This window comes from Cuculus canorus, chromosome 7 (genome assembly GCF_017976375.1).
Source record: "Cuculus canorus isolate bCucCan1 chromosome 7, bCucCan1.pri, whole genome shotgun sequence".
NCBI lineage: Eukaryota > Metazoa > Chordata > Aves > Cuculiformes > Cuculidae > Cuculus > Cuculus canorus.
In genome coordinates, this window is record NC_071407.1 from 13,415,455 (window position 1) to 13,441,312 (window position 25,858).

The 25,858-nt window shown below is 42.0% G+C and overlaps 1 protein-coding gene across 1 annotated transcript in view; it reads right to left on the reverse strand.

Annotated features, from left to right (window-relative positions):
- CNNM2 (cyclin and CBS domain divalent metal cation transport mediator 2) overlaps positions 1 to 25,858 on the reverse strand; it is a 123,643-nt gene that overhangs the window by 21,573 nt on the left and 76,212 nt on the right. Inside the window, 2 exon segments of the mRNA XM_009561483.2 lie at positions 1,170 to 1,307; positions 8,529 to 8,672. Coding sequence (XP_009559778.2) covers positions 1,170 to 1,307; positions 8,529 to 8,672 — 282 coding nt within the window.

A 25,858-nucleotide genomic window follows, 5' to 3' on the forward strand; every position in this document is an offset into this window, starting at 1 on the left:
AGCAGCACCATAAGACTATGTCTGTTGAGCAGGTGTTTAGGGAACTCCATCAAGTCTTGTACCACTACGTGAACAATGCCTTGCTTGCTGTCAAATCCGCATCTTCCTGTTGAACTGCTTCCTTTCACCAAGGACATGCTCACATGCACATGAGCTGTAGGAGTCCAAGCCTTTTAAGGAACTACTGCCCCTCAGCTGAGATGTGATAACCGATCACGTAACGCATTTCCTTTAAGTCACAGAGGCAAAATAAAGCATGAAGGTGGACTAGAAGCATCTAGACATCTTAGAGGAGGGGAAGTACTTATTTCCAACTGGAGCTGGCAAACTTGTTGAACATAGTAGTGAAAGGTGCCCATCTGAAAGGCTTGCATGTGAGAAGTCTTTACATGTTAAAGAGAAACAGCACAAGCAATAGGAAGGTATGTTTTCCACAAGCTCTCCTGTTAACAGGTCTCATCCCTGAGATGAAGGGACCAACTTGACGATGAAAGGCAACATCAGCTGCAAGAGAACATTCAAGGCCCTGGCCGCTCTGCCAGACTGCCCACCAGGGCTAAAACATCAAGGTGTTCTGAGATGGAGATAACTGTTCTCTGAAACCTGAAGTCATCAACGGAGGTCACACAAGCCAGCCAGAAATCCATTTTTAACAGTACAGTTCAACCGCCTGCGCAGTCTGCATTAAATGTGTCAGGAGAGTTTTTCACTTGGAGTCAAAAAGTCTCATGGAACAGGTTTAGACCTTCCTGCAAAAAGTCCAGCATCTCTTTCTGGAGAAGGCGCCAGAGTGCAATTACAGTCAGCTGGCCAGTGGTATTGAGTCCTCTTTGCTTTTTTCCCTGAGCTCTTCCTAATGGGGTGTACTTGCTAGTCGTTAATCTGACGGACTCTAGACATGCAGTGCGGCACTTGGCATTCATCCTTACCTTTCAGACCAATTTAAAGTTACTGGTCCACCCCTGGTAAATGTCTCAGAGGGTTCATGCCGACACTGAACACAGGAGAGGAGAGAATTTAAAAAGAAAAACACAACAGTGGTATTATTTGTCACCCCACAATCCAGCCTCCCTTCCCGCCTGCACTGTCCGACCCACCTCACCAGCCTTTGCTGACAAAACTGCCTCCGAGGTTCTGGCATGATCGCAAAAAAGATAACCCGCACTTGCCTGTTGCCAGGAACCGGTGCATTGCCAGGAGGAGCTGCGGTGATATTTTAACCTTCATCTCGCTGTCTGTCTGCTTGAAGGCAGAGAAGTCCTGCTTCCTGTCCCGATGAGCTACCTTCTTTTTCGTCTTGTTATCAGCTGGGGAAGGGAGGGTGGGAAAAGAAAGGAAGGAAGTGATTTCTGTTAGAATGGGATCCAACACGAACCGTGCTGGATGGAGTCAGCCAGGACGGCCACCCAGAGCACAAGGTGCAGATAGAACCCTTTGCAATGCATGTAAAGCTCTGCTCATCAGCACACAGCACAAACTAGAGACAACCAGCCAGCTGTGATGCTGGCTTGTTCAGCCAGGAACCTTTGTCCTCCAGACCCAGACACCCACAGTCTCTGTCACTTCAGTGCTTGCAAATATCTAAGTGCAGAGCAGCTCCACATATTACATACAAGACGCACGTACATTTCTAGGTGCAGAGGAGGAGCCCTGCTCAGCGTTACTGGTGATCAAAAGGTGTTGTTCTACAAGAATATCTGTGATAGCTATTTTTTCATATACATTCCCTTAGAAAATTCCCAGCAAGTACATAGACTAAATATACAATGTCATATTTCTTATGCAGTACCATGGCTTCACTGACTTTTCACAGCCTTGGCAAAATCTGTAATGCCTTTGATCCAAGTAACTCCCAACGCCTAGCTTATGTGGTTTCTATCATCCTGTTCAAACTTCAGCAAAGGCTTGTGAGCTGTACAGCCTGGAGGTGGGAATCTCCGGCTGCTTTATAGACACTGAAGCCAGAGTGAAGTACAGAGTAGCTTCAGGAGTTCAGATATGGGATTCTGCACTTCCTAGTGATCCGGGACTGGTGTCCTTTGTTTAGCTAAATACTTGCCACTTGATTCATCTCTGTCTTAGAACAGGCTTCGTGGTGGGGAATTCTCATTTGTGGAAGGCAACATGAAAGATGGAGTTGCAGAGGCACAAGCAACCGAACTATTACCATCCATCCTCCGAACTAATCTGCCAAAATGTCTAGGAAACCAGGTAAGCAGAGAGCTACAGGCATATTGGAGTATAGTATACATCAGTTCCAGGGAGAAGAGATCTGTGCTCATATGGCAGAGTCTTGCTCTTCTCTGCTGATGTAGTGCGTAAGGTGGCACTGGCTATAAGCAGTGGAATGCTGTCAGCCAGCTCTGAGCTTCACCGTTTACTGCAGGAGACACAGGTCTTGAGGTAATTACTGTAGTCCCCTCAGATCTACAGGGGCTCAGGTTCTAGGGTCTTAATGGGGAAAGATACTGAAAAAACTACAGCTAATTGTCTGTACAACCCCCAGCCACTGGTCTAAAACGACTGGACTTTTGCGGGGTCACAGGCAGTTCTGGTACACTGATTCACTGCAGAGAATTCAGACAAGCACACAAAGAGATGTAGGTGAAGCTAACACTGAAACCTCATGCTTACTCCCAGTTACTGGTTGTCAGATTTTGGGTTGTGCCTGCAAAGATGATTAAAGTGATGTACCATAGCAAGAAAGCCACTGAGATCTGGAGTCCTGTAGGTGTCCAAATATATGCTACACACTACATAAGGCTCAGAGCAATTGAGTATGAGGCTTGGAAATGCACAATACTGGTAATTAACAGATTTCTAGAAAGATTTGCCCAAGTCACCTAGCCTTTTAGATATGAATGAATTTACATCCTCAGTTTCCATGGACAAGCCTCCCACTACACGACTATCACAGACTCAACAACAACACTGCAGTGACAGTAAACATCTCCACTCCAGATATTTAAACCTCATTTGGTGAGCAGTGCAAATCAGAAAATTTGAGATACTCATTCCCAAGTACATGGTGAACAACGACAAACCATGCCCTTTATCTTCTTTGAAACCAGAAGCCTCATACCCTAGTGGTACTTTACCCAAGACCTGGACTACTTCAGAGACTGCAGTTCATCTTCCAAAAGCAGGAATAGAAACTATGCAAGGGAGTGGTTACAGACAAAACCAATCACTGCCTTAGTAATATAGTCTAAGACAGACTTCATCTGTACTTGCAGCTAAAGGAAAGATGGATACCAAACCAATAGGAAGTGAATAGAAGTCCCTCAGAAGCTCTCACCAGGTCCTGCCTCTTGTAAGAAGAATACAAACGGTGCTTTTTTCTGAAAAGCTCGGAGAATGCCATTTTTACAGTGCTGTAGCTGAGATGCTATCTTACAAGCTCTGTCATTGCTTTCTTCAGGGAGGCAAAAAATCACAAAGTACAAGTTTTGGCCCTGGGACTGGGAAATGTCTGTTCAGCAGCACAGTAAAGCATCTATCTCTCATATGAATGAGCTGTACCATCGCAGGCTTCACACTGCACTTCTGCTACTTGAAAACAGTGCCAGCATCACACCACAGGAGGATGTCTTAAATCTTTCCGTCTGCATCAGTCATCAAGGTAAGAGACCTAGGCTCTTAATCAAATGATGTGCAATTTCAACTCCTCCTACTGTTTCTTTGGCAGCTTGTCCAGAAACCTTCCCCCAAGAAAAATGTTACACAGTATGAGCAGAACAATATGGCTTAAAGCCATTATTCTTGGCTTATTTTTGTAAAGGATGGTCTTAATTGTTCTTCACTATCCAAACATCTTCTAAATGTCTTGTAAGACATAGCAACCAAGAATTGGATGTTGACAGTAGCTGAACCTGGACCAGGTACTTCCCGTCTGTCCTCTCTACAGCATGTGAGATGGAGACCTGGGTGTTGAAATTATGTTGGCATGCTGAGATGATGTCCGCTTACGGAGTGCAGCAATGCTGTTTGGCTCCGCAACACAAACAATGTGATGCGTAAGGGATACCCTCAGTATAACTTTTGCTGAGATATCAACAAGTATTGCGACTATCTTCACTAGGTTCTGCAAATATTTAGACTTTTCCTTCAAATCAGAGGCAGCAAGGCTGACCATAAGCTCCTGGGCTGAGAGAAAGAACTCAAAAAAGAGGAGGGATTGAAATACAAGTAAGGTTGTGATCTCTTTCGTAACATTCCTGAACTTCCAGGCCTGATGTATAACGCCATAAATAATTGCATTAATTTACTTGCAGGAGCCAGCTTGGACAGGACAGAGCTACAGAATGGGGAGGTCAAACCTCAGGATCACACATTCAGATGAGACTGATGGGTGTAGCAAAAGCATCCTGACAACGTTCTGGGAAGGTTCTCGTTCTTGTTCTCTTCTCCCTTTTTGTCCCTTTATCTTTAGGATAGAGGAGACATCTGCAATGAGCTCCAGAGAAGTGCATGAGCATAAAACCACTTTATCAAATGGAAGTGTGGTTCTGTCTGGCACACAAGAACTACACAAGGACAGAGACAAGCAACTGCTTGAGATGTGCATCTATCAGATACTCTAGGAAAAGAAAGCCTAATTCCCAGAGGACTAGATGCACTGACTCTGTACCCATACTCAGTACCCATACTCTGTACCCATACTCAGTATCTCAAGGCAATCAGAGGTGGATGCCAGTCTCACCTAGCACACCTCATGTCCCCTTCTTACTCATGTCACCAGTGATTCTCTCATCCAGGCTGACAGCCTATGTCCCACACAATGCAAAGGTCTTTTTAAGCCTGTGAATTTGTTTCGGTTTTTAAAACAGGTTCAGGAATGAACTAATTTAGCTTTGTCAGTTCTTTTTGTTCCTTCCTGAGAAAACCAGGTTGCTCTGTGTATCACGCATGTTTTGGCAAGTGACAAAAAGTCAGTAGGACTAAACATGAAGCTCTTAAATAGCTTACAGTAGCTTCCCATAAGGATTCCTGCAGCCTATCGCAAGAAGCCTAGACAGCGGAAGGTTATCAAGTCCACAGTCCTAATCCAACAGGGTCAAAGCATCATTTTCTAATGGGTGGCAACCACCATCATGTATCTACAGATTAGATTCCAGCTACACAAATCTCTGCTTTCCTGGCATAGGATACTGATGTGCACCATGCCAGTATCTGTAGGTCTTGCCGGGCAAACTGGCGTTGCACAACCTTTTCTATGTTGCTACATTTTCACTGGATGACAGTGGAAATACTTATTAGAGCAAACAATTTTTATTCCTGTAGCTTGGTGGTTTAAATGGGAAAAGTGATACAGAGTTTACTAGCACATATATTTAACATACCTGCTTTGACAGTTGTTTGGAAATAGGAATGTTCAGGTAACACGTGGTCTTCCCCTCAGGGAAGTGACTTGCCAAGGCTAAAAAAAAAAAGTCATTAGGTGAAAGCTATCACAGCTGCAGCAGTGCAGCTCTGCGAGAAACACGCTCCTCGAACACCCCTCTAGCATGGGTTTGCCAGCAGTGGTCTTTGCTGAGACAGACTGCTGGACAGCATGCCGGTGAGGACGTAAAAATGCAATGCAAGCTGATGCTTCCAACCAGACTATTTCTCCACACAACACACAGAATACATGTGTGTTAAGGTATTTCATTTGTAGAAAAATCCCAGATTTTACCTAGAGCAAACCCTCTCTGAATCCACATGTGTGAAAAACAGCAGCATCCCAGCTGCGCTGAGGGGATGATTAGTTTTCAATTACAAACAGCTAAATAAGACGGGCCACTAGTCAAACCCAGGTCAGAATTGTGAATTCTATGTTCCTCAAGCAGACTCCGCAGTCTGAGGCCAATGCAGAACATACAGTTTTCTCTCCTGGGCTTCTGAGAAGGCTGAGAAATGCTCTTCCACCATGTCTAGGCCATGAGAGTGCAGAACAGACTCCTGTAGTGTGTCAGCCATGAAAAAATGCTCCAACTTTCCACTACTAAGAGCCAAACGCACTGACAGCTTCTCATCATGTCACTGGCTGGGACATAGTCAGAGCCTACCTGTGTCATGACAGAAACCTCTTCTCTTCACCCCATCAGCATCCCCAGTACAAAGTTCCATGCTCAGAAGTACTCAGTCTATCCAGATCCTGACAGGTCAGACTTAACAATTTTTCTTGCTCCCATCTTTACCTTGCTTCCAACATCTGTGCAAGCCATAAGACTGAGCAGACTAGAGCAAGCTGAGGAAATACCACACATTTATTTGGCATGCAATCCTCAAGAAAATCAGCTGCAGAGCTTCAGCAGTGAGAGCAGCTTTCAGCAAAAACTGTTCACCTACAATTGCTTCTACCCTAACACAGTTCAAACCGATTTTCACGGAAGCGGCAGAAAGGCACAGCTCCAACACCAAGGTCAGTCATTTCATCAAATTTCAAGTTTCCATCATAGTAAAATAAAACATTTTTAAAACCTCAGAACAAAGGTGTAACAACACTGCCAACGTTTTTCAGAAGGTCTACTTTTAAGTAAACATCTAGCATAGAACAAATCAATCCAAAGGTTTCAAGTTGGCTTGGTCTGAACTAAACACGCCAGCTTGGTCTTAGAACAACAGCATCAGAGAACTCTAGTGTTAGATGGGGTTACTGTCACTGACAAACTCATATCAACATTAAATATGAGCTGCCTTAACATATTGTGGACAATAAGGTGCTCCCATCACTACATCAACTGGAAGTGGTTACAGCACATCAGTCTGCCCAAATTCAAAACCTACCACATTTCTGTGGATTCCTGCTTTCTCTTTACTGCTACATTCTCCTTCAGTCTAAACAGTGGAATGAAGTCCAACGCTTCATAAAGAAACCAAAAGCTCATCTTTGTGGTACATGGCATCCTGCATTCTCCAGGAAGCGTAGGAAGTGAAGTTTCCCTCCTGTTCCGAATCAGGAATTTTCAACAGTAAAACCTTCTCAGGAAGGAAAGTTTCAAATGAACTCAGGTTCATCAGATCTGTTTTGTTAATTTATGAAGTCTTCAGATAGTAAAATTAAGTTCTCATTTCCTTGCCCTCTAACATGCTATTAATGATCAAAGCGTTTTTTTGTCCTGAAGAACAGCACGGCATGATCTATGTGGTTTCTCTTAACAAAACAAGGGGGAAAAAACAACATTGAAAAGCATATGCAATGTCTTTTCACTCACAGAAACTTGGAAATATCTCAAAGGTGATAAGTCAAAAATAGGATATTCAGTATAAAAGAAAGTCTGAATTCATCGTGCTAAAAGCATTATGTTGTAACTGATTAGCCCAACAATTCATTTGTGAAGGTATGAGAAGAAATTGCTACTAACTAGAATTATGTGATTTGCATAGTAATTTGACTGTTTGGTGTATTGTAAAACACAACTGTGATTTACATGAACCTTTGGGCACATAGATACTGATAAAACACTGACCAGATACAGAAAGTAGTTCAGGCAATAACAATCTTTTAGTAAAAGTATGTCTATTCCACAGTGTAAAGTGTGCATTTGGCATTTTGCTTGGAGGGAGGATAGAAAATGCTTGCATTGGCCTGGAAAAGATGCTGTAGAAACATTCAGATCCCTTTCATAAGAAAAGAAAATGACACCAAAGGATAGCTGGACAATGTTAAAGATATTCAAAATTATTATTTCTGTTTTTTCTATTACAACAGAATCCAGAGTCACCCTTGTGCTACACACGAAAACGTAGTAAAAAATAGCATCTGCCAGCAAGTGATCAAAGAGCACAGATAAGACTGATGACAAACGATAGAAAGGAAGCCCTGTGTGCACAGGGCAGATCGTGCAGAATGAAGGAGATGCAAAGGCACTTTGGGTAACCAGCCAAAGACCACAAAAACTCTAAAACGGGAAAGAAGAGAGTCTAGATCTCTGATGTCCCAGGTAATGACTGACCTGCAGCATTATCTCACTCCAGACACGTTAACAAAAAGGAAGGAAGCAGCTGTACTGAGTGATAAAAAGAAGAGCCATTTAGGACATGCTAGTTTTCAGTCCCGAAGATGACTTTCCATTCTCAGTTCTTCTGAATCAGTGACAGAGAAGGATTCTAAATAGAGACACTTCATTCCCCTTCCTTGAGGCCTGGTATTTGTCTGACTTTTTGCTAAAGCACAGTAGTACATGGACTACAGGCCTTGAGGCAGAGAGAGGGTGGAGAAAATGTGGGAAGTCATGAGCACTGAGGTTTAACATGGCCCCCATGGTGGAGAACAGGAGATTACTGCAGATGTAAACCTTCTTGATGGAAGGGTCAAGTAAAGAAACCAGTCCTGTTTCTGAATTAATACAGCATAAAGAGGTGAGGTACCCATGCTGCAAAAAACTATTTTTACCACCTGAAGGATCTGCAGGTCATTTGACCATTGAGATTTCAAATCAGCAATGTAAAATCTCTCAAAACACAGCTATTAAACACAACTGCTGCTGGATGTAGTCTTCTCTCTCATCTATAGACAATAAATTGCAAATATTTCTACTCACTGTACAGATCTGTTTCATCCAGAATTTCAGACTTGATGATCTCTTCAATCACATCTTCTAAAGTGACAATTCCCAGGACTTCATAAAAAGGATCCCCTTCTCCTTCATTGTTTACTCTTTGTACTATAGCCAGGTGAGACTTGCCTGCAAGGAGACACATCAGTAATTTAGACAGTTCAGAAATCCCTGAAAGATCAGAAATTATAGCAGAATTATAGACACATGGGCATAAATAAAAGACAAAAAGGCTGGTGTCAAGATGCATGAAACAAGAGGCAAAGTTTAACAGATGCTTAAAATTATAATCTGATTTCTGCCTGAGAAATGCATTCCTGGGTCACAAATCCATGTAATACACTAAAAGAAAACTGCTAGAGATTGTCTTTCTAATGTCTTTCTCAGCGAAACTCAGGCTGGCATTGAATATATTATATTATATTATATTATATTATATTATATTATATTATATTATATTATATTATATTATATTTTTGACGGTTGCTCCACTACTTGTCTTACACACTGGCAGAGGAAGGCTGGGCTGGAGCGCTCCTTTGCAGCGAGCTGCTGTGGATATTCTCCTCAAGCCTGGAAACAAGAGCAGCAATGGCCAAACCACAGAAGCACGTGGATGGGGTAGAGCTGGGGAGAATAGGTCAGCCCAATCCACGAGTTTCTTTTTTTCTTCTCCCTCAAAAATAATTTATTTAGAAATGCCCCATACAGTGGAGGAAGGGGGCTTATTTAGGAATTACTTGATTAAAAGATTCAAAGTGACAGTGTCTGATGAACACAGAGAAAAGCTAAGATGAGATATACTAGTGCCTCTAATGATCCCCAAGCTGTGCATCATTCACAGTGACTGAATATGCGTAACTCCTAAAGTCCTTTCCAACACAGGAATAATAATAACAAAACAACATCATCATCATGACCCTTCAAATCCCCTTTGATATCCTTGGTTGCCAGTTTCCCTAGCTGCCATTGAAAGCCAGACCATTGTAAAGCTGCACAAAAAGTAACACGCATTGAAAAGGTTCATCAAATAAAAGTGGCATTTTGAATACAGCAGATATCAATACGCTTTCTGAATTATCAGGAGTTAAGCAACCTCATCTCACATTCTTCTTTGCTAGTCTCAAAACCAATACTTATCCCCATCTGTGGAGGACAACCAAAATAGTTCAACTGTGCCTAGACCCCTTTATAGGCAGTAATGTCTGCATGTTTTAAGACTCAGATTATTAGACTAACAAGCATTCAAACTATTCCAACCCAGACTTACTCATGCTTAAAAAATGAAAATATCCTGAACAAACTAGATGAGGGAGGAAAACTTATCAACGACTGATATAAACATTGCATCAGGTCAAGTCAATTCACTTTGGTAAGTTTTTCACATCTGCTTTCCCAGGGACCCAACATAAGCAGTTAAAAACAAATTCTTGGTGAATGCTGTCTGTCGAAAGTTAAATTCTTTTGCTATTCCCAGCTTGTGATCATTTAAAAGGAATTTTCCAAAGCAGGGTCTAATATTAGACTCAAAATGAAGTTTCCATTCCACTTAGGCGATATTCTCACCAAAGTAACTACTGCATAATCTGATTGTCTTGGAGCTACTCGTTTAGATGCAGATGGACATACTTTAAATACCAACTCCACAGCACTGCTGAGTCTTATCTTGAGGAGACCTTATTCTACAGTGAATTAATAGAAAGATGATTTGTGATTTTGAAGGACAAACACTCACACTGTACTGAGAGTCTTTCATTGTGCCAGGTTTTATTTCTTTGCATTCCTTGCGAGACTTCCAGCTCTTTTTGCTGCTCAATGAACAGCATTTAAAAAAAAAGTGACTTCATAAAAAGATGAAATATCTAAGACCTATTATAATTGCTGTTCCCCTGTAATATATTACTCCAATTATATCCTCTAAATATAATGAAGTTCAAGGACTGGCACAAAAAATGTCACATGGAAAAAACAAATATTGTAATGTATTTCCCAGCACCTACTCAGATATAAGTATATTTGTTTCCAAGTCAAAGGACATAACTCCTTCAAGAACCACTTACTAATGTGTTTATCAAGTTTTCCTGTTCCAGACTTTCATGAACCCATAACTTTGTAGGGCGCAGATGAATTTAAGCCAATCTAATTGAGCTGCCTCTAAAAGGCCACCTTTTGCTCCCGAAGTCTCCTTCCTCTGCATTGGCTCCAGCGCTCACGCAGCCACTTGATATAGCAGACCAGATCCAAAAATTACATTTCTTGGGTCTTTTTAAGTTAATTTTGATCGCGATCCAATAATGTGTCAGAAATCATCAGACAGTGGACCAGGCATCAGTGCTGGTGATGGTGGCGACACAAAGATGCATTTTTGGACTAGCTGCTCTCTCAGATTGCTGCATAGGTGACTGCAAAATACCTTCCACGTATGGAAGCAATCAAGGCAGAAAAAGCTAAAGGGAAAAAACAGAGGAGTGCAAAGACTTCTTTATATGTTGTAACAGAGAACAACACAGCATGTGCCTAGCTTTAGAAGTGGTCTGCAAGCAAACTAATGACTCCTCTGAGTGTTTTAAATAGAAATTGGCTACAGGTTTATTCAAAGACTTTATCAGGCCACTGGTATTTATCATATTGTTGTTTTATTCAGTCTTGAAAGAGACGTTTCAACTGTATTTTCCACTGCTAAAGACATACAACATATACCCAACATGGAGCTGAAGAAAGTAAATGTCCAGCTAAAGAAACCTGGACTCTGTAGGCTTTGAAAGCATAACACAAATGAAATTGAGAGAGCAAGCATGCATGGAAAATACATAAATAACTGCTATACTCCACTGATTTTCTAGCCATGGCCTCCAACCATGCTACATCTATGACATTAATCTTTCTTTAATCAGTCATTTTAAGTGTTGATACAGTGAGATTTAGCAAGCAGGCACGTCTGCAGCACTGCCGGATCTAATGATAAAGGCAGAAATTACCTGAGTGATGTGTAATAAGCAGCACAAGGAGAAAACTGTGGCCAGTATTCTGACCCACAAATCCTCTGAGGCCATAGGCAGGTGGCATTTGCTTTCTGCCTTAGCTTCCTCCATCTACAGCAACATTCAGTAGCATTATATGGAGCTTATATGTGTACACAGCTCCAGACACAAGTTGTGACAAATGCTAATCTCTCAGCTACATTTCATGAGCAACTAAAGAATCAAGGAGTTTTGTTAAAAGCAAATCCATTCTCATCCTGTTGCTCAAAATCTTGCTGCTCGGCTTAGATTTTGCTCTGTACCGCAACTTCTGATTAATTTATTAAGCTAATTAAGAAGCATGTAGATGCTTAGTGAAATCCGCATGAGTCAGTGAACCTAGAATGAGCTCAAGAGAGTTCATGTGACTGACTGACCATGCAGAACAGGACTGGAAGAAATGCTTGAAATACCAATTCTCTTTCAATACCTCGAGCATTCCTTGAAAAAAGGAAATAGAAAAAAAATAATCGCCCTTTGATCCTGAGGTATGTATACATTAAGAATAAGAACCTTAAGAATATTGCCATGCAGTTCAAACTAGAGAAAAAACATCTGATCAAGTTCAACATCTGCTCTACTCAGTACAGAGGGTCTTGTCTACATGAAGAGTTCTGTTGTATGAATAGAGCTGTACCCGCCCCACCCTCACATGCCACTTTCCCACAGATACACAGGAGGAAGAATCATGCTGTCAGGAACACTACAAAGTTCAGTAAGTGCAAATGCAGAGTCATGACCTTGGTTCTAAACAATCCCCATGCATTGGTACTGGGAACTGACTGGCTGGGCCTGCAGAAAAGGACTCCATGGTCTTAGTGGACAAGCTGCACAGGTCAGTGGTGTGCCCTTGCAGCAGTGAAAGCCAAGTACATACTGACTACATTAGTACAGACGCAGCTAGCAGGTCAAGGGAAGGGATTATTCTTTTCTGTCAGGCACTTGTGAGACCACACTTGGAGTACTGGTGTCCAGTTTGGGGTTTTCCAGTACACGACAAGACACTGACAAACTGAACCAATTCCAGTAGATGGATGCTAAGACAGTCGGTGTCTGGAGCCCACAATGCACAAGGAAAGCAGAGGGAGCTACATTGGTTCAGTCCTGCTAAAAGGGGTGGGGTGTGTGTCTTAAAAGTCTTCACTTACCTCACAGCAGACTATAAAGAAGGCAAAACTAGATTACTGGAGGTAGATATTGATAGACAAGAGGCAATGGACACAAGATGTAAAAGTAGAAGCTCTCCTTAGATAAGGAAAACTTGTTCCCCATGAAGGTGGTCAAACACTGGAATGGGGGTCCTGAAGGGCTGTAAAATCTCCATCTTGGGAGGTATTCAGAAATCAATGACCCAAGCCGTCTTCAAAGGCAGCCTGCTCTGGAAAGGGAGTTGGACAAGATGACCTCCAGAAGTCCCTTGCTAAATTATCTTGTGATTCTAAAGGACTGTAGGGAGGCCTGACTGAAATCCCAGTGCACACTTCATTTCTGACTCTTCATTCCCGAATTTCTGCTTAGGAACCTAAAAAACTGCAACATTTTCAGTATATAAGGATGATACGTCAAGACAGCATGCAAGTTTTGCTAATCTGGAATGCACAATACAGCCCCATATATGACCAAAAGTATTAGCAAAATGATGCTACCAGACAGACTACGCTGCAGAAAATTATAATGCTGCTGGCACAGCTTTAAAGCAAAAGAGGGAACTTGGGAAGCGGTGCAACAGCAGAGGTGTAACTCGGGGGCTCTGAGCAGTAACAACTTATATGTGACCTGTGAAAGCTTATCATATCATGAGTAAGCAACTAGAGATGCCCTATTTCTGCGGAAGGAGGTTTATGAACTTAGTAACTGAGAAGCTTTATATGTGTTATTTTTGCCATGCAAGAAGCAGATCTTGCTGAAAGCTCTCGGTTTCCTTTTTACTAACAAAAGAAAATGAGTGCTAAATCAAAGCTATGGTAGACATTAACAGAAGATTCCTGTTAAGTCATTTTGTGGTAAAACTAGAATCAGGCTAGTCCATTTTTTCAAAAAAACTAGAATCAAGCTAGTTTTTAAAAAACAGTAGTCTGAGTCCATGTGCTGTTGGTGAGTGCCTTGAACACTGTGCTATAACCCATTCAACATGCCTAAAATGACATGGAGAAAAATGCCAGGAGGTGTTCAGCTGCCCTTGTGAATCTGCTACCTGACGATCCGTGCTTCTGAAAAATTGCCGGTTTATTCTTATGCAACTGTTTTGGTTTTGACTGATTTCTATGAAGGTAAACAATCTGGTCTGTTAGTGAGATTCACAGGTTCAACAATACACTATGCAAAACCAACCAATTTTAAAATGTGTTGTATAATTTAACCATTAAAATCAACTCCCTTTAGAATAGCACTGCCTTGCAAGTAATTACACCTAAGTAACAAGTGTTCTTCTATATTTCTTTTCTGCAGCACAGTCCAAGGACATTAAATCTCTCTATTAGCAGAAATTTGCGTTCATGCTGTTTGGTTTTGCATTTTATTTTCAATGGGGAAATCAGACTGCTACTTTCTCCCCACCACACTAACCGGTGTACAATGCCTTTGGGTTTACAACACAACACCATTCAAAGAACCAAGAGAAACCCAAAACTTCTGCACAAACAATCTAGATTTAAGCTAGGCTTTTTAAATCCTGTTCTTTTCAGCACAACTTTTTAAAACACATTTGGGAAGGGAACCCAATAACTAATACTATCTTAGTACAGCTACATGAAACTCATACAGACCTTCAAGTAAACGAATGAAAGTACCAGTGCAACCACGGGGAACAGAGTGATTCTTCGCCTTTAAACCGGAGGGGTTATGATCTTGTGCAAACATTAACTAGAAACCACATCAGCCTTCACAGGAAAATAAAAAAGTAGGCACTTTAAATAGACTCTTTGTGTTAAAGCCCATTTTAGTGGGAGGACACAAAAAAAAACCAAAAATTAAGGAGAGTTTCAGAATTGCTTCCTGACACTGAATTGTATTTCTAAATAACACTTTCCCAAAGGAAATGGCAGAAGCTCATTTGCTTGCAACTTTGAAAACCTGACTGGATGAAGCTCCCAGAAAGGACTCAGTAACTCTGACATCTGTGGTAGATGAAAGAGGACCAATGGGCTAACATTTTCCATCTCCAGCAGCCTATCACTCGGTGTGCACACTCAAAATCAACTGCTGCTGCCTTACCCTCCAATCCATTCCAATCAGACCTTGGTGAGAAGCATGCTGCCAAGTTTAATTTGCTGCTGCTTCCAAGAGTGAGAGCACAGCTCTAGAAAGCTGCTACCCGCTGTGGCCCTACTTGCAACTGAACTGAACCTGGCAACAAATAAGAAGCAGTAGCTGAGAAGTCACCATAAATTCATGAGTAAAAGAAATTAGCTGGGAACCAGAAGTAACTTCATAGCAAGCAAAAAGGTCATTTCAATTTAGAGCTCTGCTATCAAAGTGGAAATCTTACGAAAAAATCAGGAGGAGTGAGAACATTTCAGGAAAACTTTTACCAGGTGCAGGCAGGCAGCAAGACGAAACTAAAGAGCAGAGAGGAAAAGTTTCAGAAACTCCCTGAACACTAGTAATGATTCCCTTGCCACTGACGGTGCGCCAGTGTTCCCCAGTCATGCAGTCTTTAGGGGATTTGGCCTGGATATGGCTGGAACTGACAGTAACAGGTTCTGCAGGGGTGTAAAATGCACCCCAGTAACTGGGCTGCTCTCAGCATTGGCCAGAACATCTGATTTCAGCCAAACACAAGCTGCTTCCCACAACTGGAAGCCAATACCTACTAGAGGGGTATCCACTGGGCCCAAAGTAGGAGAGGAAGAGATGGAAAACATAAGGCTTGAGAGAGAAAACTCTCCTGAAAGCAAGATGTTTTTTGACACCCCATCAGAGGCTCTAACCTGGGGAGGAAGGCCGAGATATCAAGACACTGGTGGCTGGGGATGGAGTTTTAAAATACAAATCAAGGAAGCACTTCAAGGGAACGCAGCAAACTAAAGTTGAGAGAAGAGGTGGCAACAATGAGAAGAAAAAATGAGTCTGGAGAGAGACCTACTGCTCTTCAGCCTAACACAGAACAAAAACTCAGATAACATTGAAGGCAACCAAAGAGAATTCTTGGTCATGGCTCAAGTCTTCTTCACTAGATATAAAAGATACCTAACTGTGACTTAATGCTGCTGTGATTTCCCCTGTGTCTCCACTTCCCAAGGCAAGTAATGACCTTCTGGAAAGAAGTGCAAGAAATACATCTCCTTACTGACTCGCACCTCCACAGCACGGTCAACACGGATTTTTTCTTAGTGTTCAAGGACCCTAAAAAGGAGGCATGCTAATTTTATTACTCATAAAATTGAGTTTTTTTTTTTGTGCTTTGGTTACCTGAACATTGAAGTTATTTGAGTTCATCGTTGTTTGGGGGTGACTTCTATTTTTGTTGCTCGTAAACATTTCTTGATGTTCTTATTTTATTTAGTGGATTAAGTTTTAGTGGAAACAGCCTATTGGGCAAGTGGAGTGGTGGAGGAGACTAACAAGGTGACAGTGTTTGCTCAAGATTGGCCCCACTGATTTCAGCATTCCATCAGGGATCAAGAGCGGGCACCAGCCGGCAAAAATGCAGCCAGCAGAGGGAGTGCAAAACCTTGGGTATGCTCCACTCAAAGCTCCAGGTCCTTCTCAGACCTCAGTGCACCAGTGAGCAGATGTAAAGGAGAGGTCCTGGATCCTGGCATCAGTGGGGTCTGGGTGCTGGCCTGCTGCTGAATCTGGGCAGATCTCCTCTGAAAGGTGTATCCTTTGGCCTTGCCACAGCAACGACCAAAATCTGCCATGGCCTCCTCAGTGTCTCCTTCTGTAGCTTTGCATTGCTGCTATGACTTTTGCCCACCTCACTTTCCTCCTCCTTCTCCTCCCCCAGGGGGACAATTTCCTGAGCCTTTCTTGAGGCACAGAAGAGACACTGTCACCTTGTTAGTCTCCTCCACCACTCCACTTGCCCAATAGGCTGTTTCCACTAAAACTTAATCCACTAAATAAAATAAGAACATCAAGAAATGTTTACGAGCAACAAAAATAGAAGTCACCCCCAAACAACGATGAACTCAAATAACTTCAATGTTCAGGTAACCAAAGCACAACACCAACAGAAACAACAGCCTTGTTCTGTACCATCGCAGCCAAAAATCCTACTGATCTAATCCTCCCCCTAATCCTGACTCCCTCAATTCCTAGAATAAACTGCACTTAATTTGAGGACCTTCTGGATTTTGGCATCTACACATTGAAATTTTAAATCCGACAAAGGTAAAGTACTAGAAGCCACAACAGAAACACGTTTGGACATTAGGAGGAGGTTAGCTGAGGCCAGTGTGCTTACATAAGGACCTAAACAGTGCTGAGAGCAAAGCGTATGAGCTGAAAAGGAAGAGCAGTATCTTAGGACTGCGGATCGTGAAGGGAAATGGGGGCTGGAGATATTCTCTTTTGGTTTTTTATTACCATCATCAGCTCCCGTAGTCTACTTCTAGCTCACTATTTAGGACATAAATTCAAAAGGGCTCCTGTGATACCAACATCTTAGATCATTAATAATCTATTTTAATGACCCGTTTTACTTCAGGCCATTTATATCACATGCAGTTTGCAACTCCAGCAGCTCAAAACCCCAGCTGGTCGATGGCACCATCAGATTTTTCAAGCTCAGCACAAGGCTTTCTAATTTATACTGCAGCAGGAGCCAGGGGAAGCTTAGTGAAAAGCTACCCTGTTAGCTCTCTAAATTGGTGACAACATCCTTCACCCAGTAGGATTTATACAACCCCAGAACCACTTCTATGCATGAGCTTTCCCAGAGAGGGAAGCTGTGGTATAAACACTCCTGTGAGCACAACCAGCGCCAGTGACCTTGAATTTGCATGAGTGCAGGATCGGCGACACGTGAGCACTCGTGTGCTGATGCTGCAAATTCGTTTCTCCAAAATGGAACACAACGTGCACCAATGCACGCACCATGCTGCTGCAGCCACCTTTACCGACCAGCTTCCAATTGCTTCAGGAGAAAACAAAGGATACTGCAGCAAATTGAAGGCACAAGAAACACAGTCTTCTTCTCCCAATGGCTTTTTGTTTGGGTCAGGTCCCATGAGGAGTAATGACAGAAGAACAGCCGCCACAGAACTGTCTCACACTGTCAGTAAATTCAGTGGGAAGAAGGAATATCCTGCGGTCAAAAGGTGACTTTTAAAAGACTACAGGTATGGCACACATAAACATAGAAAAGTGTCCAGACAATTGCAAAGCCACAAATCAAAGAACCTCAACTGGAGCGACCGTTTCCAACCTACTGAAGCCACCAGTGGTATCTTCACTTTGCTTTGGGGCAATTCTAGCTAAAGGCACAGAACAGAGCACTGCTGACTCCTGGGCCCAAGTCTCTTCATCAAGAACATACACAGATCAACAGTTATGGAAATGAGAGGGGAAAAAAATCATTTAAGCCACCCAAAGATATGCTGAAACTGTCTGATGCAACAGCAAACAGAAACAAGGATACTCATGATTCCAGAACTGGGCATTGCAGATACCTAACTTCCTACAAACTGTTATTGTTTTGCAAAATACTAACACAGTAATGTATAGAGGTGAAAAAACACCCATGATTTTGTATTTTGCCAAAGGTTTAAGTAATTTTATCTTAATAATGAGTTACTTTAAAAGCCTATAATGCAAAGAGGCCAAAAGAACTAGTTTAAGTGTTGACACAGCATCTCCAGGCAAAAGAGAGATTTACAGTAACCTGCCTTGTTTGAAAGAGTGACCTTGCTGATAGTATGTAGGAATGCATTCTTAATATCACTGGAGAACAAATGTAGAATGACTAGCTTTGTTCTCGGGAGCTTTCAATTACTCAGATATGTAAGATTTTCAAGTGAAATAGTAATACAACATGATCTTTCCATCCAGACAAGGCAAGATTAATTTTCTCAAAAACAGTAGTACTGGGTCAGATTTTAAAAATGGAAAGTTCAAAGATCAATCTCTCTGGCAATTACACCATGAATATTTTTAATTACTGATTTTATAAAGCAACTTTTTGAAGTTTCCATTTGTGAACAACCATGTAATTATTATTTCTTTGGGCCACCCCGCACTCTGGGAGGCTGAGTTTGACCAGAGCTCCTGAAGGATGAAGGAATCCTCTCAGAAAAGACAGCAAAGCCTTGCTCCTTCAGCCACTGCCACAGGAGAGAAGTGGAGACAAGGTGAAGAGGTAGTCTTGCCCCTTGAGTAACAAGACACTCGAGATATAAGGAAGAGGAGAAAAGGAGTCCGAAGCAAGAGACTGAATTTGTGAACTCGCTACCACTGTTTTTGCTGTGATGAGGAGTTTCTCTACTCCAGAAGATTAAGGTTCAACAGGATCTACCTAGATCACGAAGAAAATTAGCCTGGAACGGAGACCGCCATCTACAATCAGCAACCAACAGCAGCTGCCTTCCATAGGTCTACTTTACTATTCTTCTAAGCAAATCCTTGGTTTATTCCAGGTGAACTTGTCCTCCAATTCTACTGAAATATTTTGCTACGGTATTTACCACAATTTTCCTAACCCAATGACAGAGGCATTAAGCATGGCATTTAAGGAAGGAGGATTACAACAAAAAGAATCAGTAGAGTGGCCAGTTATTGTTTTATTTTAAAAATCAGGCCAAAATTATTTCAAAGACGGCACATAAATCAGGGTAGCTCAACAGCTTCCCAGCTACTGTGTGTGGGTCACAGGGGATAACATGTGACTCACACCTATATTACAACACAATTCTTCTTGTCAAATATTTACCACAAAATGAATAGATGTGGTATTTTAGTGACGTAACAGGAATTCTGCCAGGATGGTATTGCTTTCATGGTTTGCTCATTTAGCTGAGGGAATGTGTAGTGGAGCCAACCCTGTTTTCTGTCTCTATCATTATTTTAGTCTCAGCCAAAATGAATCTGAATGCATTTGCTCCCAAATGACCTAAGTACTTATCTTTAATATCACTGACTTCTGGGACTTAGTAACTAGTTTGACAATTTTACTTCAGAGCAAGCTTTGTGATGTAGCTTCTCATAAGGAATGGAGCTTTTGATCTAAACAGAAAACTTTTTCAGTCTCTTCCAGAAAGGGACAAATCTCTATCATCTCTTTAAGAATATTCACCTTGTTTGTATTATAAATGTGCATGCCAGAGCACCTCTATGATTTTATCCAAGCCTAGGCCAAACTTTTTTTATTAGAAAAGCCCACGCTTTTCTAATAACACCATGCAATAGCATTGCATCAAGGTATTGCAGGACAGCAAGACCCCAGAAGGGTCCATTCCAATAATCTGCTAGATGCGGCTACAATGCTCTGAACTGATGAACCCAGCTCCTTCTGCAACACTCTAATGAGAGCTACAGCAAAGCATGACTCCACTAGCTATGGAAACAACCTCAATTACCATGGGTGAACCCATTGGCATAGGCCAAATTAGCTCAACACACCTATGTTTAGAGTTTTCTTGTTTCCTTGCGAGGGCAAAGGGTGGGTTAGAACTCAAGGACTCCATACAGCTTTTCCCACAAATCTATGCTGACACTAAAAGCACTCAGACAGTGCACAATACCAGCACCCCTGCATCTCTAAAACCTTTTGACCATGGAAATGGCCTCGTAGCAATAGTGTCCTACTGTCGTGACTTCTGTCTCGCATTTGTTTATTTTTAGCTAGCATTAGGCTGAATTCTTCCACATCCCAATAAACTATAAAGTAAACCAGCTCTAACTTCTGCTAGAAAAGACACGGGCAACTAGGTCATGCAACATATACATGCACACTTCACTGCTATTTTCCATCGCTGCTTGCAAATCCAAACATTCTGGGTATGCCCATACAAAAACATCAACACGAACCCCAACCAGAAAACCAGTCTACTAGGCTCTGAGGACTTGCCCTTAATCCTACAGAATAAACAACAGTATTTATCTAGCATATTAACAATAGCAGAACGGATGTGTGTCGCTGTATGTGGCTCACAGGAGAATATCCAAGGACTGGGTCATGAGAGAGTTTGGAAAAGCTAAAAATTCACAACCATATATATAATAATGTATAAACAAATTGGTTTAACATTTCATATCTTTCCCCACTGCAATACTTTTACTCTCCCCTGTTGATCTCTTATTGCAACAGTAACACATCCTCACCTTTCTCCCTTAGACCCTCTCTTGAAGCCTGCAATGCTCTTGGCTTCTTCCTGCCTCTTCTGCCTGTTCAGGAAAGGTCACTCCACAAGCACAACTACTGGTCAGGTGATATGGCCTTCACAGAACAGCTCAGGGATAAGCTCTCCTCACCTTCTCCCCAGAGGAAGCAATAGGGAAAAGTTTCTCTTCCCCACTCACCACATTGTCACGGAACTTACAGACACAGTATTTCTCAATTTTCTAACTCAATGACTTCCAAAACCATGGAGGGCTAGGTCAGGCAAGGAAAAATATAAAGAACAAACTAACAAAAAATCCCACACCGAGGCCTCTTCTCCTCACCGCCACCCCCTTCCCCCCCAAAAAAATAAAACCCAACAACAAACACACAGACAAAACACCCAAATCCCTGCCAAGCAACCTCCCCCACAGCAGTACCAGACCCTGTGCCAGCCCTCCAAGTGACAGGAGACAAAAACTCCAAAATACTGCTATAATTTCCATGTGCAAAAAAGAGCTTGTCATTTCTTCAGGACAAAGTGAAGTAAAAAACTCCAAATTTGCTAGAAGGTCATGAATAAAATGGATTCTATAAAACCCTACTTCATACTGTGGAGAATTTATTTACTTGTATTACCATGTATTTCCACATAGAGCTCAAAGACACACTTAGTCTAAATAAGACGGACTATGTATGATCTACTGCTCTGCATCTTTATACACGCGAAGTTCCCTGTCCTTCTAGGCAGCTGGGAGCCCAGCGACACACACGGCACCACTGTCCTTACAAGGGTCAGACAAACAGAGCTGCAAACCCTGGCGAAAAGGAAATGCATTTTGAGTTCACAGTGGGGCTATCACTTGGCTATTTCTGTAGCGCCTGCACCTAAAAAAAGATCCAGTTCACACAAGTAGCTTTTTTACCTTACTGTCCCACAAGATCTAAGTGCATTTTTTCCGATTACACTTTCCCACCATAAAATACACGACAAAATGTGACAAATATTTTTAAATATTCCTATTAAAGTATTTTGCTTATATATAGAAACATGAGTATATATGGAAACATACAAAACTCTTGTGTTCATATATAGATGTCTCCTCGCTGTATAACTAATATTAGTTCATGGAACTGAAGTCACACACGACATAAAAAATGAATTAAAGTTCCAGTGAGCTTTGCCACAAAGTAGACAAAGCAGAAAAAAACTCTTGGATTTATGATAATCTCTGTACAAAATGCTGAATGGTATATTCTCTTGAGAACTTCTCTGATACGAGAAATAAAGAAACAATAAAAAAACTAGGAGATGAGCCCAAGCCACTCATGACAAGACATCTAGTCCACATGGGTTTTTTTCTCCTCCATTTCAGTAAAATCTGTCATGAACCACAAGAGTGATTTGGGGCGTAAAGCCCTTCTCTGGGGGAACAAAAGACCATCAGCTTCACTGAGGTCTTAGGCATGTAAAGCTCCTTTAGAGAGAATGTTTCAAATGGCTATCACGGCTGCTTGTCAGAGTGCCCCACACTATAATGCTGTTTCTGTATAAAAGAAATATAATTTGCTATTTACATGAAGGTGATAAAAGTTCTTCATAAAACTTATTTGCACAATTATAAGGGGTTTGATTTTTACTCTCTAATGACTCCTCCATGGTTTGGTGTCCCAAACACCACGTCTTGCATTTAACCAAAAGATAAATGTAAAATTGACTACTCTGTTTAAGCTTAGGAAAATAAAACAAGCAGAAACCATGAAACACTTTAAACAGATAAAATTTAAATACTTTTTCCATGCTCCCAGGGGAATTAGTAAAATAGATGGAGAATACCCTCTCTTTTTTGAAGTGAAAAACTCAAACCCATCTCATCCCATCTGTTCAAGTACTCTTCTGAATCACAAGGCTCCATTCACAGCACTTTACTCTACAGTACTTAAAACTGTCATAGGAACCTGTTTTAACATCCAGCCATACACCTCTGCTTGAATGCCTTCTCGATGAGTACAGAATCCTGGTTTTCATGAAAAGCGGAGTTTTCGGCAATAAAGGTCAGGTACTTTTGTAGCAGTTCCACAATTATCATCAATAAAAAGAACTCTTGGATGACCTAGGCAATAAAGAGCTCAAAGTTTTTCCTAAAATACAATAAAGCTGCTGAAATAACGGCACTCCCAGCCCTGCATCTCAAGCTTATGATGTTGTGTTAACGTGCCGGAGTCAACCAGACAAGCAAGCTGTGGATGCAGTCTTCTTGGACTTTGGTAAAGCCTTTGACACAGTTTCTCACAGCATTCTGCTTCAGAAACTGTCAGCCTCTGGCCTGGATGGGCGCACACTCTCCTGGGTTGAAAACTGGTGGGATGGCCGGGCCCAGAGAGTGGTGGTCAATGGAGTTAACTCCAGCTGGAGGCCAGTCACAAGTGAGGTTCCTCAGGGCTCAGTACTTGGTCCAGCCCTGTTCAATGTCTTTATCAATGACCTGGATGAAGGCATTGAGTGCACCCTCAGCAAGTTTGCGGATGACAAACCCCCTCTGATCTAGAACAAGGCAAGATCACTGTGTGGTAACCATGGCACACGTCTAGTTCAAGATCTTCTCAAAATCATAGAATAGCTTGGGTTGGAAGGGACCTTAAAGATCATCTAGTTACAAGCCCCCTGCCATGGGCAGGGACATCTTACACTAGGTCAAGTTGGTCTAAGCCCCATCCAACCTGGTCTTGAACACCTCCATGAGTTCTCTGGGCAACCTGTTCCAGTGCCTCACCACCCTAACAGTAAAAAACGTTTTCCTAACATCTCATCTAAATCTCCCCTCTCTGAGCTTAAAACCATTACCCTTCATTCTATCACTATACTCCTTGATAATGAGGACCAAGAACTTCAAGTCTACCCAGCTTCACAAGAACACCAAGTTCTTTTATGACCACAAGTGATGAGGAACTCAGATCTATTATTCATGGAGATGATGACATGTCTGGCAGAACAACAGCTCTTGGTAGGACAACAAAATATTTATGCAGTGTAACAACTCAAACAAAATGATTTGCCAAATTGACTGCAACAATAGTCTTCAACTTTTTTCAATTTGTGGACCGCTAAAAATGCTCAGTGGGAACGCAAAACTCTGTATAGCTGAGCTCTCTACTGACAAGAGGCTTATTGTTTTTAAGATACCTTTTTAATGAGATGTCAGAAATAGTCCTTGGACACAAGCTAACAAAAATCATCAGATCACATTATTTTCTGGAAGTTTTTAATCCAAATATTAAGCAATCTTCCTGACTGCATACAATAACTAAGATTTAAAAGCTTGAGATGAAATTGTTACAAGTCTCTGCAAAATAAAGGTATTCTTCCTAGTGACATTAGCAAGGGATTACACGACAAATATGGAGACTGACCACCACCTAAAGTGACTGAATGACGCCACTCAAAAGCAGAAGCGCCTAGGTCAGTGAGGGCACGCAGCGTGTTACCACCAAACAGAAAGCCCTGACCTCCGCCAGGCGAAAGTGAGAGCAGATGCAACCCTGGGAGGGACCCTGAGTGCCGGATCCCACACGGGTGTATTTCTAAGGAAAGCTGAAATTAGTGGTTGGTGACGGTTTTTTTTGAAGGCAGCATTTAGAGACTTATCAATAGAAACAAAATAGTGGGAAGGGGAAAGAGAAGAAAAAGAAGGAACTCTGGGAATTGCAAATGAGATTAATTTTATTTCCATTGTCTTAGCACTTGAATTAGTGCTCAAACCACCATCTCTGCCCCAGCTCATTAGATTACACAATAATTTGCCTGGTCCTGTGTGGTAGTCTGCAGTGGGAGCCATGGCAATGCGGGGATGAGAGAGGCCAGCATAACCCAGCTTCACTGGGGGCCAGCGAGAAGGAGGTGGAAGGACTGGGAAGATGATGGTGGAATCTGGACTGGGACAGTATGACTACCTCAAGCCCTGATGTGCTTCATCAGAGGTACCATTTCAGTAGATATAAATATTTGCAAGTTAGTCTGGTGGTCCAGCTATTGCAAAATGGCTGTTTCCTGCCGGTGTCACAACAGACGTGATCTGAGGGGAATGCTTTGTAGATAATGCTAGGAAAGGTTTTCACAGGCAAAATGAGCAATGTGAAAAAAGCCCATGGCAGAAAGTGAAGCCGAGGCTGACACTGCTCTGTATGTGCAGGGGCGAGACATTTAAAAGGGTACAAGAACAAATAGCAAGTTCTTGCCACTCTGCATCTCACCTGCAATGGCAAGACCTCAGCTCCCATCCCCAGCCACGTGCCTTGAATCCCTTGCTTACATTGGAGGCAGCATCACTCTCTACCCTCATGTTTCCCACTTTCAAAAAGCATGACAGAAAACAGTTCCTTCTTCCCTTGTGATGGGTCTGGGCCAGCCTCTGGAGTGAGAGCAGAGAGTACAAAGTCCAAAACTTTAATCAAGAAAACCATTGACCTGCCAACAAATATTACAACAATTTCTTCATTAAAGATGAGAAACTATGCGTTTTCCAAACACCAGGGCTAAGGAAAACTTGATTAGCAGAGGAGGTCTGAGAGAATATGGTGGTGCTTCTGGAAATAGGTTAAAAAATAGCATGGGAAAACACAGACAGCAAGAAAGTAACTTGAGAAAGAGATTTCATTGATCTGTCAGGAAAAAGAGAGATCTTAGAGCAGCCCACTATTCTCAAAGGAGACAGGGAATGTCTTCAAATGTTAAAAGGATTATGAAATTGTGACTGGAATGAAACCTAAGGTAGAAAGAATAGCACGAATACAAGTTAAATTCAGAGTGCTAATATCAGTATGCAAGGTACACCAGAGGATGAGCATAGAAACTACCAAGAAGGAAGACAAGAGCACACTAACACAAAAAGGTACAACTGCTGTAGCATTTATTTGCTAAAGCAAATAAGATACTCTGGAAACAAGAGGGGCTTTGTGCACAGAGATCCCCCTGGTCATACAAGTGAGTTGCCCCAGGGGTTATTCCAAACTGTTCGTGAGAAAGTCTCCTGAACCCT